We start from the raw sequence: 19769 nt of genomic DNA, 5'->3' as shown, positions 1-19769 counted from the left end.
ATTTTGTGAGGTTTTACAAAAAGAACATTTTTGAATAGTTTTCTCCGTCAACGCCACCTAGGGATCACTTAATGAATAATAATGCTCAAACTGCGTTTTTCTCGTCTGCTACGCACATCGCATCTCAATCTAGTCTCAAATCGCTTTTGTGATTGCTGAGAGAAAAGTTTCTTTAAAAAAAAATAGCCATGGCAAGCTTATTGTTTTCCCGTGTTGTCCAAAATACTGCCCAAAGATGCCAACCTCAAAGATTGCTTCCCGTAATTTACAATTTTTCATGTTCACAGCAGCGTCAAATGACGCATTATCCCATTGATGATATAACCAGTGGTTTAACCGAAGAACAGATCCAGGTAATGTTCAAAAAATCTCTTGCTTTTTCCATCTAAAATGTTGTTGTAATAATTTTATCTATTCTAATCCACTATTCAGCTAAGAAAAACTGTCTTCGACTTCGTGCAGAAAGAACTTGCCCCCAAGGCCAATGATATCGACAAAATGAACACATTCACAGAAATGAGGGTAAGTTATTGTGATTCTCCTTAAGTTTCAGTGAGACAAAGTTTTCAATAATTTGGCTAATTTATTCAGAGAACACTGTATGCAGAAATGCATGCAAAAAACGATTGTTTGTGAAAAAGTTGGAACCGTCTAGTGTATTTAATGTTAATGTTTATGGAACAAAATTATAATAATTGCAGGAATTCTACAAGAAATGTGGTGCATTGGGATTGTTGGGTATCACTGCCAAGTCAGAATACGGTGGAAGTGATGGAGGCTACTTGGACCATTGTATCATCATGGAAGAAATTTCAAGGGCCTCTGGAGCAATTGGTCTTAGCTATGGAGCTCACTCCAACTTGTGCATCAATCAGATTTCCCGCAATGGAACTGAAGAGCAGAAACAGAAATACCTCCCCAAGGTTTGAAGAAAAGTTGAAGTCTTAACAAGATGTATATAAATTCCTATTTCATTTCTTAATGCACAGCTGTGCTCTGGGGATCACATGGGAGCTCTAGCAATGTCTGAGCCTGGCTCGGGATCCGACGTCGTTTCTATGAAGTTAAAAGCCGAAAAGAAAGGCGACTACTACGTCTTGAATGGAAACAAGTTCTGGATCACTAACGGACCCGACGCTGACGTTCTCATTATCTACGCCAAAACAGGCGCAGCAGATTCAAAACCTCAGCACGGAATTACCGCCTTTCTCGTGGAGAAAGATTTCCCTGGATTTCGCACCGCCCAGAAACTTGATAAACTTGGAATGAGGGGCTCAAATACCTGCGAACTTATTTTTGAAGACTGCAAAGTTCCTGAAGCCAATATTCTCGGCAAGCTTAATCGTGGCGTGTACGTACTCATGAGCGGGCTTGAGTCTGAACGACTTGTACTGGCATCCGGACCTGTTGGGTAAGTAAGCATTCACTTCTTGTACTGCTGCAGTAAAAGGAATGCACTAATTCTTCTTCTTCATTGTCTGTGCAGTATTATGCAGGCATGTTGCGATACCGCGTTCGACTACGCCCACATCCGTAAACAGTTTGGGAAAAGAATTGGAGAATTCCAATTGATTCAAGGAAAGATGGCAGACATGTATACGACTTTGAGCGCTTGTCGATCCTACCTTTACAACGTAGCTAGAGCGTGCGATCGTGGTCACGCCAGCAACAAAGACTGTGCTGGAGTCATTCTTTACACGGCAGAGAAAGCCACTCTTATGGCTCTCGACGCCATTCAGATCCTAGGTGGTAATGGATACATCAACGATTACCCCACGGGCCGCTATTTGCGAGATGCGAAACTCTATGAAATTGGAGCCGGAACCAGTGAAGTTCGCCGTTCAATTATTGGTAGATCGTTGAATGAGGAATATAAATGAACATTTTTTCCGTGATATTTTAAATGCCATTATTATGTTGTAATAAATGAAGAACGCTTACTAGAAAAATATTGGAAAAGGTATGTGAAATCTATATATTTGTTTCTTATTTTTTTTGTTTGCAAAGTATGCTGTAATGATAATCGTTTTCTTTAATTGCTTTAAGCTACTCAGATATGATGTCAATATATGCCTATGTGTTCAAGGCCCATTGGTGTAGTGGTCATGGGCTGCGCTTTGCATGGCGTAGTTCCCGTGTTCGACTCCCGGCCCATCCCAAAATGTTACAAAGTACCTGATGATGATAATTGATGACGAGTCTTAATCTGCACGTTCTGCGTGTAAGTTGACGACAAATCGAGGCATTTGGCTGAGGGGAAACTTTTCTTGTAACTTCTGTAATGCTGGTACTTCAAGTAGAGAAATCAATTCAATTTTCACCCCCTGAACCTAAAAGGTCTGTTCTGCGGTTCTGCCGTTCCCTACAATTTTTAAAAGAAGTATCTTTGTCAGTGAGCCAATTGATTATTCTCCGCCTCAGAAGAGTTTATTATTATGACATTTAGATTTTTTTTTTAATTTTAAATTAAACGTATTCCGATAGGTTTCTTTTATCGCATATCGCACACAAATGTTTGATGTTTCAACCTTCACATAAACACCAAATATGACCGAGTATAAGTTAATAATAAATTAATAAGATAAATAGTTGGATAATAGTTTGGATTTCAGGGAATTGAAAAAATTTCTACGTAATTTCGATATTTACAGCCACATCATAGTATAACGGTTATGAGCTTGGATTACTGACAATTGGTCATGTGGGATCGGCTCCCAAGTAATGTTGTATAGCACGTTCGCAGAAGAATTCCTGATGATGTTAATTGATGACGAGTCTTAAGTAGTTATGTACTAATTGACGACAAATCGAGGCATTTGACTGAGGGGAAATTTTTAAGTAATTTTTTGATAATTGATGACGAGTCTTAATCTGCATGTTCTGCGTGTAAGTTGATGACAAATCGAGGTATTTGGCTGATGAGAAACTTTCTTGTAATCTCTCTATCGCTGGTACTTCAAGCTTCAAGCAGAGAAATTAATTCAATTTTCACCCCCTGAATCTAATCATTAAAGGGGACTGCATAAGTGCATAGTAGTTCTTGCTCAAAATCCAGACATCTGAAATCGCAAAGGAATAAATTAACAATTAATTAAGTACTTTGTTCTGTGATTTTTTTACTTTTTTTGGGTTTTTGTGAAAAGTTTAAAGGTTTTTTTTGGGTGTTTTTCTCGTTTTTTGGGAAAAAGGTTTTTTTTTCCGTTTTAGGGTTTTGTCTTTTTCAGTTCTGGCAGCCCTGGATGACAGGTGTCGCTTCTTTTTCATGTTGTTATGGCCATGGTTATGGATTGTTGTTGTTGATGACTGTTGATTGTTCTTCAATCAGATGAGAGTTGTCAAAAGTAAACAGTTTTCCTACATTCCTATTATTCCATGATAACTACCGATGAATTCATAAGTAAATTCAAGTTTAATTTCCGTGCAACTTTTTGTGATGTGATTTATTCCGTATGTGTGTTGGTTTGTTGGATCACCTTTCATCATTTCATGTTTCATATTATAACGTGTAGGAAGGAACGGGAAAGGAAACAGTAGCCTACAAGTAGCCTACCAGGCTACCATCAATTCTTTCCTTAAAAATCGTCTTTCTGCTTAATGCTTCATCCTGTTAATACAGGTAAAAACATAACATCGCTTAGTCATAATTTTGTGAATGCCTCTTTACATTCTTATTTAATATTCACCGTAATAATCTGGAGTTGCTGTTGGTGTTGGTATATGTCACTAACTCCAGCATGGACACTTGTTGTTTTTTCGAACATGTTTTCTACAAATAATGCATTGACAGACAAACTATTATTCTTCCTTAAACATTTGTAACTGTTATATGATGTCATAAACTGTATTTTCAGTCATGGAGAAAGCTATGGCAACATAATCAAAGGCCATGGGGAGATTACCCATGGCCTGTGTATTGCAGCAACTTTGGGTAATAAGTCACATGAAAAGTTGCAGGGGACATGCCACAACCAGCCACAACATGTATTGCATTTTTCTTAAGCAGTACATAGAGATTAACTTTAGTTTATTTCCTTTAGATTCGACTTGACTGTTGGATCTTGGATGCCAAACTTAGTCGGATCTCTAACTCCAAAACAGATAACTGTTGCTGCTGCCTTAAAGCCATAGGCAGGAAAATTATTCTTTTCTTCAGAAAATTGTAAGTTTTTTTTTTGTCTTGACCCCCATACTTTCTGTCAATATTATAGATTTTTATGTTGCAAAAGTTAAGGAAAGTCTGAAATTGATCTGAATTTTTTCAGATCAATTAAAGTAAATTTGTTAAAAAATTTATCTGCAATATAAACGCAATAGATTTTATTAGTTTATGTTCAGCTAGGAGATCCCTTTACTTATCTATTGAAGAATTCGAATTTGGAAGTCTGAGCTTCTTAGCTGTCATGCAGATAGCTTCGTTGAAAGCCGGCTGGAGAAATGGAAGTTCAAGTTGAGCTGCATCTGCTGAAAACAGTCCATTCCAATGCTGTCATCTACTCATCTTTAGGAAGTATTACCCGAGGTGTAACAGCAACCAAAAACATCTTGAAATACTGACCCCAGCTGTGTCCTCTCGATCCTTATTGCATCCGCCAAGTTGATTTCTCTTCTGTCTGGCACGGGTCACTAAGGTCACTTGGCATCATTCGACTTCAACGGCACTGAAACGTGATGGGCGAAAGAAGATGGACACGACAGAGAAGAAGGATAAGCGCTGGAAAGAGATTTACGGAATACATACCCTCTATATTATATCGAACTCCTTAAGCACAAGGTAATAGGGAATTTTTTTTTTAATCAATAGCCAATAATCGTTCTATTCAATTCAACAGATCTGGAAACACAAAGGTTATTAATTTCGTTTTTTGTGGTCAATGGAGTTGGTGCTGGTTTTCACAAAATTCTGGCCTTTTGCCACGTGGAATAATAGGTGGATTCTAGGGATTCCTCACTCATACTCGAGGTAATTTGCAGTCCACTTACGAGAGGTTAGATTCGTTATTTTTGTTCTTAATAAAAGGCCTTGAATCTCAGTGTTCTCATGTTAAACGTGATCCTGCAATTGGCGTAAAAACTTATGAAATCCTAGCTTGAGATCCAACTGTGAAAGTTTTCGAGATTTGTTCGGAACTTGAATCGATTTGAACTTCGGATTTTTATACTACGAGAGGATAGAAAACTTTCCTGATGGTACGACCCCCTCTCTACATCTTTCTCCACTCTAAGGCACACAAGAGACTTGGGGATCAGCAGTTTATGAAAGTTAAGCGGTCTTTGATAAGATGAAGCTACACGAGTCGTGACGCGCTACACGAAATCAGAGTAATCTGATTGTTAGCCGCCGGGAGCCTATTAATACCCAACACGAGGTCGCTGGACACTCGCAATTAAGAGAAACTACGCAACTTTCCGCAGCAGTAGCAGACCTCTGAGCCCGATTACAAGTCCCCAACTATTGTCAGATCATCAGGACTTTGGTTGAGACCAGATAATTGAGACCCAGATTACAGAGAGACGTTACCAATGACTTGTGAAGTTTATTACCAACATCGTCAAGATTACCCATTTATTTAAATGGTGGGTAAGTGTATAATTGAATTTTGAAAGTGACACCTAATAGAAGATATTCGTACTGTAGGACAAATGTTATCCGTCATCTGCTTTATTCTCTTTACTTTGTTGATGATGGAGAAAGAGTCGTACACTCGTACGTTACTTAAGAACGTTTAAATTCAATTTTTTTTATATTTTCCACATGTTCCAACTGATGCAGTGTTTATTAATTATTTTTCAATTACCATTGTAGAGTTAAACCTGCAGACCGGCCGGCCAGCTTGCATGTCCTTCACGCTTGAAGGTCGCGGGGAACATTACGTGTAAAACTGACAATGCGGTAGTGTAGAGGTTGGGTGAGAACTGGACGTTTTGCATCATTATCAAGCAGGTACAATAGCCGCAAGGCTCAGCCATTGATGCATTTGGTTTTCATTTTGATATTGGTTCTTACCCATCCCCAGTAACGTCAACCTGCAGTTAAGTAAAGGCAGTCCGCATGTCCTTACACTTTCGAAGGTCACGGAGATCATTACGTAAAACGTGTCATGGAATGGTGTAGAGGTTGGGTGAGAAAGGGACGTGTTTCATCATTATCAAGCAGAGATACAATACCCGCAAGGCCTAAGAGGTGAGGGTGATAAAAATATCGTATAAAAAGGAGAGAGAAAAGGCCAGAGACATCAGTAGAGTGAGCATCACCGACACGGCGACAACTGCAGTGCACTACCTGTAGCAACTACCTACTTCATCGCATTACCAGTTTGCAACAATGGGTAAATATTCCGTTTCTCTACATGGAGTTTTGTACTATTAAGTCTACTATTGACTATGGGTTAATATGCCAGTTACCTAGAATATTAACATTTAAATATATTAATTGTCTCGTTAACTATGGCGTACTATCTGTTTTTTTTTTGTCTTTTGTTAGTGCTCTTCTTTTTGTTAGTATGCTAGTTATATTATTGATTATTAATGTTGAAATTAATTGTTTAGTTAACCATATCGTCGTGCTGCTGTTGGGTGTTGTATCGTTCGTTGATGGCTGGGTCGAACACTGGTGTACTGATGTCTTCCGAGCATGGTGGATATGAAATCACAACGCCGTCGCCTTACTACACAACAGCAACTTAGGCAACAGTCAGTTACTACACCGACGTCCCGAAGTAATGCTCTGCCCCGAGCTACACCACCAAGGTACCGGAGTACTACACGAGACTACGTATGCTGACACAATACTACACCGAGGTTCCCAAGTACTACTCTGTCCTCAGCTACTACACCGATCTTAAGTACTACTCTGTTCCCAGGTAGTACACCGAAGTTCCAGCTTATTACACCACCGAAGCGCCAGTACTACACTGCAACCTACGCTGCCCCAGTTTACGCCACGAAGGTAACGGAGTACTACATCACAACCTACCCTGCCCCATCTTACTGCACCGCTTCGAGCTACACAACCACAACCGAGGTGACCAAGTATTTCTACACAGTGGCTGCCTTTTGTACTAATTTTCTACACCACAACCTACGGTACACCTTTCTACTACACCGAAGTCCCTAAAGTAGCTACTACTAAGCTTAAAGTACTACACTATCAAAGTACCTGAATATTATACCACCACATATGCTACTCTGACCTACTACACTGAAGCTTTGAAGTTTAAGTTGCACATGCAGAAATACTTCAGAACACTAAAAGGGATTAACTTTTTTATCCTTAGATTACATGGGACTGTTTCTGATAGCTCTTTTGATGGTACGGGCACGTGATCCCTGTCATAAAGAATACGAGTTAGTGAATAAAAGAATTTCAAGTTAATTTGTTTTTCACACAGCATTTCCGTAAAACGTAAAAAGTATCATTCAGTGGTGTAGAGGGTGGGTGAGAATGGGATGTGTTACATAACCATTTGGTATTCATTTTGATATTGGTTGTTGTAGACCCATCCCCAGCAACGTCAACCTTCAAAAGGAAAGGGCAGTTTGCATTTCCTTCACATTCGAAGGTCACGGAGATATTTACGTAAAACGTGTCATGCAATGGTGTAGAGGTTGGGTGAGAAAGGGACGTGTTTCATCATTATCAAGTAGGTACAATACCCGCAAGGCTTAAGAGGTGAGGGTGATAAAAAAAATTGTATAAAAAGGAGAGAGAAAAGGCCAGAGACATCAGTAGAGTGAGCATCATCGACACGACAACAACTGCAGTGCACTACCTGTACCAACTACCTTCTTCATCGCAATACCAGTTCGCAACAATGGGTAAATATTCCGTTTCTCTACATGGAGTTTTGTACTATTAAGTCTACTATTGACTTATATTCAATAGCAACTGGCATATTAACCCATAATGTTTAAATATATAATTTGTCTATTTAACTATGGCGTCGTGCTGCTGTTGGGTGTTGTATCGATGGCTGGATCGACCACTGGTGTACCGATGTTTCCTTCACCAACCCCATCACCAACTGGATTGTTCATCGTTTAACCAGTTCGCAGTTATGGGTAATTTATCAATCCTTCTTTGTTCTTTATTATGCCGGTTATTGAATATTAATATTTAATATTTTTAATTGTTTAGTCAACTATAATGTCGTGCTGCTGTCGGATGTTGTATCGTTGGTGGCTGGGTCGACCAATAGTGTACCAATGTCCTTTGGGCACGGGTACCAAACCGCAATGCCGACGCCTTACTACACAACAACAACATACGCTTCAGCCGGTTATCACGCCATCAAGTCTCCAGTGAATTACACCACACCTTATGATGCCCCGAGCTACTACACCGACGCCCTGAATTATAGATATCCTTCAGTTGCTGCAAGCAGTAAGTGTGTTTCTTTTATTCTCTATCGGTTTCAGACCTCCAGAATTTTGTTTTAGTTGGCTGGGGTGAAGCCAGAAATGGAAATAGATATGGGCTTAACGGGTGTTGCTTTAATTCTCTCGTGTCTCTACACACTTAATGTCTGAAATATTTGAACAATTTTATGTGAGTGTTTGAGGTAGAGAGGGTAGGGAAAATTTTGGCATAGTCAAAAGTGCTTCGGACTTATTTTAAGGGGAAGTTCTACATAACAAGGCATTTAAACATGTGAGGTTTTGTGTTGGAATGTGTGTGATTTATGGGCTGCCAAACTGAAGTTTATCTTCTGCAAGAATTCTCTTGAATCCATGAAGCGTTGTTGACTCTTCACTAGTATATGACCTTGTGTAAGGACTATTGAGTTTTTACCTGTTGAGTCATTTTTTTAATCATTCTCATTTCTTTAATGTCAATTGCTGTTTATAAAGTAAGATTTAAGACAAAACCATTTGGTGTTCATTTTGATATTGGTTGTTGACTTGTTGTAGACCTATTCCAATCCCCAGCAACGTTAACCTGCAGAAGGAAAAGGCAGTTTGCATGGCTTTCACATTCGGAGGTAACGGAGATCATTACGTAAAACGTGTCATGTAGTGGTGAAGGGTTGGGTAAGAACGGGGCGTGTTTCATAATTATCAAGGAGGTACAACAGCCGCGAGGCTTAAGAGATGAGTTAGAGTGAGAAAAAGTGGTATAAAAGGAGAGAAATAAGGTGATAGAGATCAGTTGAGTGAGCAACTTCGACCCGATAATAATTGAACTCTTCCAATTCTCAATGATAGGTGAATATTATTTTGTTCAATTAGTGTTTTGTGACAATTCAAATTTTTCCTATTTGTTTGCGTGTCACTCATGATTGAATATTGATGTTGATATTTTCTTTGTCTAGTTAACTGGCTTCGTGATGCTGTTGAATGTTGTATCGTTTCTGGCTGAGTCGACCACTGGTCCCTGGGTATGGCGGATACCAAGCCGCAACGCTGCTGTCTTACTACACAGCAACATACGTAACTACCTGTCGGAACTTCCAAGTACTACACCGAAAAGGCTGAATGTTACACAAGGACGTATGCTACCCCAGTTTACTACACCGAGGAACCTAAGCATTACTCTGCTCCGAGCTACAACAGAGGCTCCTGTTTACTACACCACCAACGCATCTGAATGTTACATGATAATCTACGCTGCCCCCAACTACTACACTGGAGCTTCGAAGTGCAACACCACCGATGCACAAACAATTTGCAAGCAAGGGTAAATATGCTGTTTTACATAGTTTGAATTATTCCACATTTTCCCTAATGTTAATAAATAACTGAAAATGATTTATTTTATTTATTTAGAGTTATTTGGTGACCTGATGCTGTTGAATCTTGTATCTTTGATGCATATGACCGTTGTAGTGATGTTTCCTGGGTATGGCGGATATCAAATCGCAACGCTACCGTCTTATTACTCAACAACTTACTCAACGACCTGTTACTACACCGGGACTTCCACTTACTACACTGAAAAGGCTGAATATTACACAAGGACGTATGCTACCTCAGTTTACTACACCGAGGAACCTAAGCATTACTCTGCTCCGAGCTACAACAGAGGCTTCTGTTTACTACACCACCAACGCATCTGAATGTTACATGATAATCTACGCTGCCCCCAACTACTACACTGGAGCTTCGAAGTGCAACACCATAAATGTACAACCAATTTGCAAGCAAGGGTAAATATGCTGTTTTACATAGTTTGAATTATTCCACATTTTCCCTAATGTTAATAAATAACTGAAAATGATTTATTTTATTTATTTAGAGTTATTTGGTGACGTGTTGCTGTTGAATCATATGACCGTTGTAGTGATATTTCTTGGGTATGGTGGATATTATATCGCAACGCTACTGTCTTACCACGCAACGCTTCTGTCTTACCACGCAACGCTACTGTCTTACTATGCCAAAACTTACTCAACGACCTGTTACTACACCGGGATTTCCAAATACTACACCGAAAAGGTTGAATATTTCACATGGACAAGGACAAGGCGTCTATCCCAGTTTACTACACCGAGAAACCTAAACATTACTGTGCTTCGAACTACAACATAGGCTCCTGTTTACTATGCGACCATCGCTCCCGAGTGTTGTACGCTCCCCCCAACCGCTACACTGAAGCTCCGAAGTACTACACCATTGAAGGAAAACTAATTCGCATTCAAGGGTAAATATTCATTTATATTTCGAGTCGTGAATCAATTCTATATCGTTTCTAGTTTTTGATAATTTGATATGACCAGTTTTAATTAAAGTCTATTTTCGAACTGTTAATTGTTTAGATTATTATGCTGTTGAGCTGTTGTTGGATGTTGTATCGTTGATGGCTGGGTCGACCACGAGTGTACCGATGTCTCCTGGGTATGGTGGTATTTCAGTACTAGCAGCTATAGAATGGTACACCACGTTGCTGCCTTACTACTTAACAACATCAACATACGCAACACCTACTTACTACACTGATGCTCGTAAATACCACATCTCCAAGGCTCCAAGAATGTACTGTACACGAATATCTACGCTGCTCCGAGCTACTGCACGGAAGTATCACTCTACCCCAAGTTACATCAACAAAACGTCTGAGTAGTGAGTACTACACTAAGGATCTCAAATACTACACCACCAAAGCTACAAAGTATTATGCCACAACCTACGCTGTTCTAGCTTACTATACTGATGCTTCGAAATATTATTCTGATTATAGGCACTGCACCGAGGCTGTAGCTTGTTAAACCACCAAAGCGGTCGAGTACCGAGGGGTTTAAGTACTACCCCTTAACCTACTGCAGAGCAGTATTTGTCAACAACTGCCATAATCGTATGAAATGTTCGCAATCATGGGTATATATTACATTTTAATTGGAATCGTGAATTATTATTACTGTTGTTGTAAATATGAACAGTTACAATTTAAAACAAATGTTCACATTGTTTATCGTTTAGTATACTGTGATGTTGTGCTGCTGTTGAGGATGGATTCATCGTTGAAAGCTGGGTTGATCATTGGTCTACTGAGGCCCCTGGATATGACGGTGCATCACCAAAGTGCATCACCAAAGAGCCAGCAAATTACATCGAGGTTTTTAAGTACTACACTACTAAGTACACCACTAAGGCGCCGGTACCAGAATACTACACTACGCATACTACCCCTGCCTACTACACCGGGGTCCTTAATTACTACAACACCCGGCAACAATTGAACTCTTCAAATTCTCAATGAATGGTAAATATTGCTTTGCTCTACAAAATGTTTTGAGTTCATTCAAAGTTTTCTATTTGTTGGTGTATAGCTTATAATTGAATATTGATGTATATATTTTCATTGTCTAGTTAACTTTGGCTTCGTGCTGCTGTTGAATGTTGGATCGCTGCTCACTGAGTCGACCAAGCTGGTGTATTGCTGTTCCCTGTGTATGGTGGTTAGCCAAACGCAACGCGACTATCTTGCTACACATCAATTTACGCAATGACCAGTTACTACTCCGGGATTCTCTATTACCACACCGAAAAGGCCGAAAATTACACATCCACGGACCTTACCGAGAAATCCAATTGCTACTGTACTCCGAGAAAGGGCAGAAGTTGCTGTTTACTACACCATCAACGTCCCCGAATGTTACATTGTAACCTACGCTGCCTACAACTTCACTGAAGCTTCGAAGTACTACACCATCAAGTCACATCAAATCTGCAACCGTGAGTAAATATGCTGTTAAACTGCTGTTTTTTTATCTCTAAGTCTTTTTCTTTTCTTAAAGTGTTCTTTGTCTTTTTTCTTTAACTATTTTTTTGTCTTAATCTTTTTCTTTAACTATCCTTTTTTTTAAATCTTTTTCTATAACTACTTTTTATCTTTATCTTTTTCTATAACTTTTTTTGTCTTTATCTTTATCTTTTTGTCTTTATCTTTATTTTTCTTTTGTCTTCATCTTTATCATAGTTTACTACTCCGAGCAATTTAAATACTCGTAGTGCTCCGAGAAACGACAAAGGTTGCTGTTTACTACACCATCAACACCCCCGAATGTCAAACTACTCCCTTCGCTGACCACAACTTCACTGAAGCTCCGTAGTACTACACTATCAATTAACAACCAAATCAAAAGTAAATATGCTATGTTAAATTTGTTTCTTTTTTATCTTTTGTCTTTTTCTTTAACTATTCTATTTGTCTTTATCTTCTTCTTTAACTTTTCTTTTTGTCTTAATTTTTTTCTTTAACACTTTGTTTTTAAAACTTTCAATAATCCAATTATAATAACTTCGGTTAACGATTTTGCTACATCTTACTCCATAACTTTGCTTAAAACCTCTTATAAAATAATAGAAATTCCTTGTAATTGCAATATTTTAATATAACCATTGTATTTTCACAGTACATTGCCGAAAATTGAAGGAAGATAGAAAATTGAAGGAAGATAGAAAATTGAAGGAAGATAGAAAATTGAAGGAAGATAGAAAATTGAAGGAAGATAGAAAATTGAAGGAAGATAGAAAATTGAAGGAAGATAGAAAATTGAAGGAAGATAGAAAATTGAAGGAAGATAGAAAATTGAAGGAAGATAGAAAATTGAAGGAAGATAGAAAATTGAAGGAAGATAGAAAATTGAAGGAAGATAGAAAATTGAAGGAAGATAGAAAATTGAAGGAAGATAGAAAATTGAAGGAAGATAGAAAATTGAAGGAAGATAGAAAATTGAAGGAAGATAGAAAATTGAAGGAAGATAGAAAATTGAAGGAAGATAGAAAATTGAAGGAAGATAGAAAATTGAAGGAAGATAGAAAATTGAAGGAAGATAGAAAATTGAAGGAAGATAGAAAATTGAAGGAAGATAGAAAATTGAAGGAAGATAGAAAATTGAAGGAAGATAGAAAATTGAAGGAAGATAGAAAATTGAAGGAAGATAGAAAATTGAAGGAAGATAGAAAATTGAAGGAAGATAGAAAATTGAAGGAAGATAGAAAATTGAAGGAAGATAGAAAATTGAAGGAAGATAGAAAATTGAAGGAAGATAGAAAATTGAAGGAAGATAGAAAATTGAAGGAAGATAGAAAATTGAAGGAAGATAGAAAATTGAAGGAAGATAGAAAATTGAAGGAAGATAGAAAATTGAAGGAAGATAGAAAATTGAAGGAAGATAGAAAATTGAAGGAAGATAGAAAATTGAAGGAAGATAGAAAATTGAAGGAAGATAGAAAATTGAAGGAAGATAGAAAATTGAAGGAAGATAGAAAATTGAAGGAAGATAGAAAATTGAAGGAAGATAGAAAATTGAAGGAAGATAGAAAATTGAAGGAAGATAGAAAATTGAAGGAAGATAGAAAATTGAAGGAAGATAGAAAATTGAAGGAAGATAGAAAATTGAAGGAAGATAGAAAATTGAAGGAAGATAGAAAATTGAAGGAAGATAGAAAATTGAAGGAAGATAGAAAATTGAAGGAAGATAGAAAATTGAAGGAAGATAGAAAATTGAAGGAAGATAGAAAATTGAAGGAAGATAGAAAATTGAAGGAAGATAGAAAATTGAAGGAAGATAGAAAATTGAAGGAAGATAGAAAATTGAAGGAAGATAGAAAATTGAAGGAAGATAGAAAATTGAAGGAAGATAGAAAATTGAAGGAAGATAGAAAATTGAAGGAAGATAGAAAATTGAAGGAAGATAGAAAATTGAAGGAAGATAGAAAATTGAAGGAAGATAGAAAATTGAAGGAAGATAGAAAATTGAAGGAAGATAGAAAATTGAAGGAAGATAGAAAATTGAAGGAAGATAGAAAATTGAAGGAAGATAGAAAATTGAAGGAAGATAGAAAATTGAAGGAAGATAGAAAATTGAAGGAAGATAGAAAATTGAAGGAAGATAGAAAATTGAAGGAAGATAGAAAATTGAAGGAAGATAGAAAATTGAAGGAAGATAGAAAATTGAAGGAAGATAGAAAATTGAAGGAAGATAGAAAATTGAAGGAAGATAGAAAATTGAAGGAAGATAGAAAATTGAAGGAAGATAGAAAATTGAAGGAAGATAGAAAATTGAAGGAAGATAGAAAATTGAAGGAAGATAGAAAATTGAAGGAAGATAGAAAATTGAAGGAAGATAGAAAATTGAAGGAAGATAGAAAATTGAAGGAAGATAGAAAATTGAAGGAAGATAGAAAATTGAAGGAAGATAGAAAATTGAAGGAAGATAGAAAATTGAAGGAAGATAGAAAATTGAAGGAAGATAGAAAATTGAAGGAAGATAGAAAATTGAAGGAAGATAGAAAATTGAAGGAAGATAGAAAATTGAAGGAAGATAGAAAATTGAAGGAAGATAGAAAATTGAAGGAAGATAGAAAATTGAAGGAAGATAGAAAATTGAAGGAAGATAGAAAATTGAAGGAAGATAGAAAATTGAAGGAAGATAGAAAATTGAAGGAAGATAGAAAATTGAAGGAAGATAGAAAATTGAAGGAAGATAGAAAATTGAAGGAAGATAGAAAATTGAAGGAAGATAGAAAATTGAAGGAAGATAGAAAATTGAAGGAAGATAGAAAATTGAAGGAAGATAGAAAATTGAAGGAAGATAGAAAATTGAAGGAAGATAGAAAATTGAAGGAAGATAGAAAATTGAAGGAAGATAGAAAATTGAAGGAAGATAGAAAATTGAAGGAAGATAGAAAATTGAAGGAAGATAGAAAATTGAAGGAAGATAGAAAATTGAAGGAAGATAGAAAATTGAAGGAAGATAGAAAATTGAAGGAAGATAGAAAATTGAAGGAAGATAGAAAATTGAAGGAAGATAGAAAATTGAAGGAAGATAGAAAATTGAAGGAAGATAGAAAATTGAAGGAAGATAGAAAATTGAAGGAAGATAGAAAATTGAAGGAAGATAGAAAATTGAAGGAAGATAGAAAATTGAAGGAAGATAGAAAATTGAAGGAAGATAGAAAATTGAAGGAAGATAGAAAATTGAAGGAAGATAGAAAATTGAAGGAAGATAGAAAATTGAAGGAAGATAGAAAATTGAAGGAAGATAGAAAATTGAAGGAAGATAGAAAATTGAAGGAAGATAGAAAATTGAAGGAAGATAGAAAATTGAAGGAAGATAGAAAATTGAAGGAAGATAGAAAATTGAAGGAAGATAGAAAATTGAAGGAAGATAGAAAATTGAAGGAAGATAGAAAATTGAAGGAAGATAGAAAATTGAAGGAAGATAGAAAATTGAAGGAAGATAGAAAATTGAAGGAAGATAGAAAATTGAAGGAAGATAGAAAATTGAAGGAAGATAGAAAATTGAAGGAAGATAGAAAATTGAAGGAAGATAGAAAATTGAAGGAAGATAGAAAATTGAAGGAAGATAGAAAATTGAAGGAAGATAGAAAATTGAAGGAAGATAGAAAATTGAAGGAAGATAGAAAATTGAAGGAAGATAGAAAATTGAAGGAAGATAGAAAATTGAAGGAAGATAGAAAATTGAAGGAAGATAGAAAATTGAAGGAAGATAGAAAATTGAAGGAAGATAGAAAATTGAAGGAAGATAGAAAATTGAAGGAAGATAGAAAATTGAAGGAAGATAGAAAATTGAAGGAAGATAGAAAATTGAAGGAAGATAGAAAATTGAAGGAAGATAGAAAATTGAAGGAAGATAGAAAATTGAAGGAAGATAGAAAATTGAAGGAAGATAGAAAATTGAAGGAAGATAGAAAATTGAAGGAAGATAGAAAATTGAAGGAAGATAGAAAATTGAAGGAAGATAGAAAATTGAAGGAAGATAGAAAATTGAAGGAAGATAGAAAATTGAAGGAAGATAGAAAATTGAAGGAAGATAGAAAATTGAAGGAAGATAGAAAATTGAAGGAAGATAGAAAATTGAAGGAAGATAGAAAATTGAAGGAAGATAGAAAATTGAAGGAAGATAGAAAATTGAAGGAAGATAGAAAATTGAAGGAAGATAGAAAATTGAAGGAAGATAGAAAATTGAAGGAAGATAGAAAATTGAAGGAAGATAGAAAATTGAAGGAAGATAGAAAATTGAAGGAAGATAGAAAATTGAAGGAAGATAGAAAATTGAAGGAAGATAGAAAATTGAAGGAAGATAGAAAATTGAAGGAAGATAGAAAATTGAAGGAAGATAGAAAATTGAAGGAAGATAGAAAATTGAAGGAAGATAGAAAATTGAAGGAAGATAGAAAATTGAAGGAAGATAGAAAATTGAAGGAAGATAGAAAATTGAAGGAAGATAGAAAATTGAAGGAAGATAGAAAATTGAAGGAAGATAGAAAATTGAAGGAAGATAGAAAATTGAAGGAAGATAGAAAATTGAAGGAAGATAGAAAATTGAAGGAAGATAGAAAATTGAAGGAAGATAGAAAATTGAAGGAAGATAGAAAATTGAAGGAAGATAGAAAATTGAAGGAAGATAGAAAATTGAAGGAAGATAGAAAATTGAAGGAAGATAGAAAATTGAAGGAAGATAGAAAATTGAAGGAAGATAGAAAATTGAAGGAAGATAGAAAATTGAAGGAAGATAGAAAATTGAAGGAAGATAGAAAATTGAAGGAAGATAGAAAATTGAAGGAAGATAGAAAATTGAAGGAAGATAGAAAATTGAAGGAAGATAGAAAATTGAAGGAAGATAGAAAATTGAAGGAAGATAGAAAATTGAAGGAAGATAGAAAATTGAAGGAAGATAGAAAATTGAAGGAAGATAGAAAATTGAAGGAAGATTACTATTAGTAGAATAGAAAAGCAAAATGATAGACGAAAATAATAATTAAGAAAAAGATAAAGAACGTTAAAGATAAATAGAGTTAAAGACAAAAAGAATTCTTAAAGAAAAAGATAATGAACAAAAGAATAGTTAAGACAAAAAGAACATTTAAAGAAAAAGATAAAGCCAAAAAGAATAATTAAAGAAATACATAAGACAAAAAGAATAATTAAAGAAAGAGATGAAAGACAAAAAGAATGGTTAGAGAAAAAGATAGTCAAAAAGAATATTTAAGAAGATAATGAACAAAAGAATAGTTAGAGAGAAAGATGAAGACAAAAAGAAAAGTAAAGAACATTTAAAGAAAAATATAAAGATAAAAAGAATAGTTGAAAGAAAAATGACATAAACATTTAAAGAAAAAAGGCAAACGATAAAAAAGAAACAGCAGTTAAAGACAGCATATTTACCCTTGCGAATTGGTTGTGCTTTGATGGTGTAGTACTTCGGAGCTTCAGTGAAGTTGTGGGCAGCGTAGGTTGTAGTTGACCACTCGGGGGTGTTGGTGGTGTAGTAAACAGCAACCTGTCGTTTCTCGGAGCACAGTAGCACTTAAATTCGTTGGAGTAGTAAACTGGGGTAGCATACGTGGATGTGTAATTTTCGGCCTTTTCGTTGTAGTAATCTCGGAGTAGTAACTGGTCATTGCATATATTGTTGTGTAGCAAGACTTTGGAGTTGCGGTTTACTTGTAAATAATTAAGAATTTTTCGGATACCTGGGCATTTCACCATGAGAGTAACAGCAGACTGAAGTGGTATAACTTGTGGAGTAGGAGAAGTTATGTAGTAACATCAAAAGCATTGAGGCTAGATGAGCGAGCGTTGCGAAGATAAGGACGGAACAGAACGTTGGTCTTTTGGCGTCGTTATTGTCAGCGTTGCGGTTTGGTATCCGTCATACCCAGGAGACATCGGTACACAAATGATCGACCCAGCCGTCAACGACACAACACCCGAGACCCAACATCAAACGACGTCATAGTTACCTAGACCATGAAAAAATCTAACATTAATTTTCAGTTACAACTAGCACATTAACACATACAAAAATAATAAAATTGATTCACAAACTCACATTGGTGGAAGTCACTCTTCTTGTTACTGACAAAGTCCAACATTGGCCCAAGGAACTCTGTGCCAGGAACACACATTTTTCCCTCTCTCGTTTAACTGCAAGTCTGTAGATTCACCAACACCAGAGACAACAGCTTATCACAAGTCAACCTTTCACCATCTACACATTGAGCAGCCAACACCATTATTCAACAGTTCAAATTGATCTAGCTTTCAAAAATTAAAGGAAAAAAGATTGCTTTAGCTTTAAAAATACACAAGAACAAAATTTGGGAAATAATTTGGAAAACAAATATCTAATTACCACTCCAATAGTTTCTAGTACGAGACGACATTTCAGCATACGCACAGCACTTTCAGGACACATGCTCGGACGACAGTCACGACACACTGGGAGTTAGACTGATATTGAACGAAGGCCAGATGACCTTTAGATCCACACTCGAATACAAGAATATATCGAATTCACATACACAATAGCATTCATGGATAAAAACAAAAGAAAAATACCTTTCTATCTTCACGGAAAGTGTTTAAGTTCGCTGTCATGACGCAAACATCCAGCATCAGCGTGCAGCGTCCCGAAGACGAATAAAATGAATCTGAAGTGCGTAGTCTTCACTTCTGTTCTGTTCTGTCTTCTGCACTGATGAACTGACTGCAACACCAAACCCCCTGGTGGACGAATCCTACCTTTTGACTAAAATTCTAACCCCAACCCGTTCCCCAACCTTTTGACAAAAATTCAAACATAAAATCCCATTCCCCAACCTTTTGACAAAAATTCTAACCCCAACCCGTTCCCCAACCTTTTGACAAAAATTCTAACCCCAACCCGTTCCCCAACCTTTTGACAAAAATTCAAACATAAAATCCCATTCCCCAACCTTATGCCAAAAATTCTAACCCCACCGCCCACCTTTTGACAAAAAAATTTACAACCACTTGTAATTTTTTTTCCATTCCTATCATTTGAAGAGTCCCAACTCCCAAGCAAATCATATAGCCATAGAAACCTACAGGGGCAATAGACAGGTTTAGTGTAAATAGATAACAGGTAAAACCAGTAAATCACATGTCCAGGAAAGGAGCAATGTCTTACTGTAAATTCAAACATTATTACCTTATTGTCCATTATGCTGTTATTCTCTAATCTCTCTAATCTCTAATCTCTAATCTCTACATAGGGTGATATGTAGAGGTAGCAGGAGAAGAGATAACCCAGACACTAACAAAAAACAACTTCAGGAATGACATAAAATCGCATGTTTACCTCGCTAGCGCTACCTGAGACGGAGGACTGAAGTCTGAACCCCATTTTTTTTAAGGTTCCCTATCCGGCTATCCCTTACAGTTTGCGCCATTTGTTGGCTGATTGATTGGATAAGCTTAATATAATTAAACATAAATTGCTACATGTTTTTTTCTAGGAGAACTTAATTACCATTAAATTATATGTTGCTCCTGTTTCCGT

The 19769-nt window shown here is 36.2% G+C and overlaps 1 protein-coding gene and 3 long non-coding RNA genes across 6 annotated transcripts; 3 read left to right on the top strand and 1 right to left on the bottom strand.

Annotated features, from left to right (window-relative positions):
* Window positions 1-80: 80 nt before the first annotated feature.
* Window positions 81-1974, top strand: LOC124193598 (isovaleryl-CoA dehydrogenase, mitochondrial-like). The gene is made up of 5 exons (XM_046587505.1): window positions 81-353; window positions 433-522; window positions 702-923; window positions 990-1411; window positions 1487-1974. The coding sequence occupies exons 1-5, from the start codon at window positions 189-191 to the stop codon at window positions 1878-1880; spliced, it is 1293 nt and encodes a 430-aa protein (XP_046443461.1). The 5' UTR covers window positions 81-188; the 3' UTR covers window positions 1881-1974.
* Window positions 1975-5288: 3314 nt separating this feature from the next.
* LOC124193438 lies at window positions 5289-7441 on the top strand. 2 transcript variants are annotated; one of them, XR_006874264.1, is made up of 6 exons: window positions 5289-5574; window positions 5636-5704; window positions 5804-5941; window positions 6015-6326; window positions 6547-6798; window positions 6861-7441. It is a non-coding gene; the product is annotated as an uncharacterized LOC124193438 (long non-coding RNA). The 2 variants fall into 2 exon arrangements; XR_006874263.1 differs by lacking the exon at window positions 5636-5704 and having other exon boundaries at window positions 5289-5578.
* A 177-nt stretch (window positions 7442-7618) lies between these two features.
* On the top strand, window positions 7619-11689 carry LOC124193930. 2 transcript variants are annotated; one of them, XR_006874543.1, is made up of 10 exons: window positions 7619-7815; window positions 8046-8058; window positions 8135-8380; window positions 8908-9201; window positions 9309-9673; window positions 9763-10142; window positions 10232-10636; window positions 10752-11104; window positions 11174-11310; window positions 11413-11689. It is a non-coding gene; the product is annotated as an uncharacterized LOC124193930 (long non-coding RNA). The 2 variants fall into 2 exon arrangements; XR_006874542.1 differs by lacking the exon at window positions 8908-9201.
* Window positions 11690-17907: 6218 nt separating this feature from the next.
* On the bottom strand, window positions 17908-19010 carry LOC124193468. The gene is made up of 3 exons (XR_006874273.1): window positions 18600-19010; window positions 18297-18505; window positions 17908-18207 (listed from the first exon to the last, which is right to left on the bottom strand). It is a non-coding gene; the product is annotated as an uncharacterized LOC124193468 (long non-coding RNA).
* Between the last annotated feature and the right edge of the window lie 759 nt (window positions 19011-19769).

Source organism: Daphnia pulex, chromosome 5 (genome assembly GCF_021134715.1).
Source record: "Daphnia pulex isolate KAP4 chromosome 5, ASM2113471v1".
NCBI lineage: Eukaryota > Metazoa > Arthropoda > Branchiopoda > Diplostraca > Daphniidae > Daphnia > Daphnia pulex.
This window is presented reverse-complemented; position numbering and strand designations above follow the sequence as displayed.

Excerpts from the sequence above, each read along its gene's own strand:
- LOC124193598 (XM_046587505.1), top strand. The coding sequence starts at position 189 with ATGGCAAGCTTATTGTTTTCCCGTGTTGTCCAAAATACTGCCCAAAGA. Across the intron at positions 354-432 it reads TAACCGAAGAACAGATCCAG|CTAAGAAAAACTGTCTTCGA; the intron begins GTAATGTTCAAA and ends TCCACTATTCAG. Across the intron at positions 1,412-1,486 it reads CTGGCATCCGGACCTGTTGG|TATTATGCAGGCATGTTGCG; the intron begins GTAAGTAAGCAT and ends TTGTCTGTGCAG.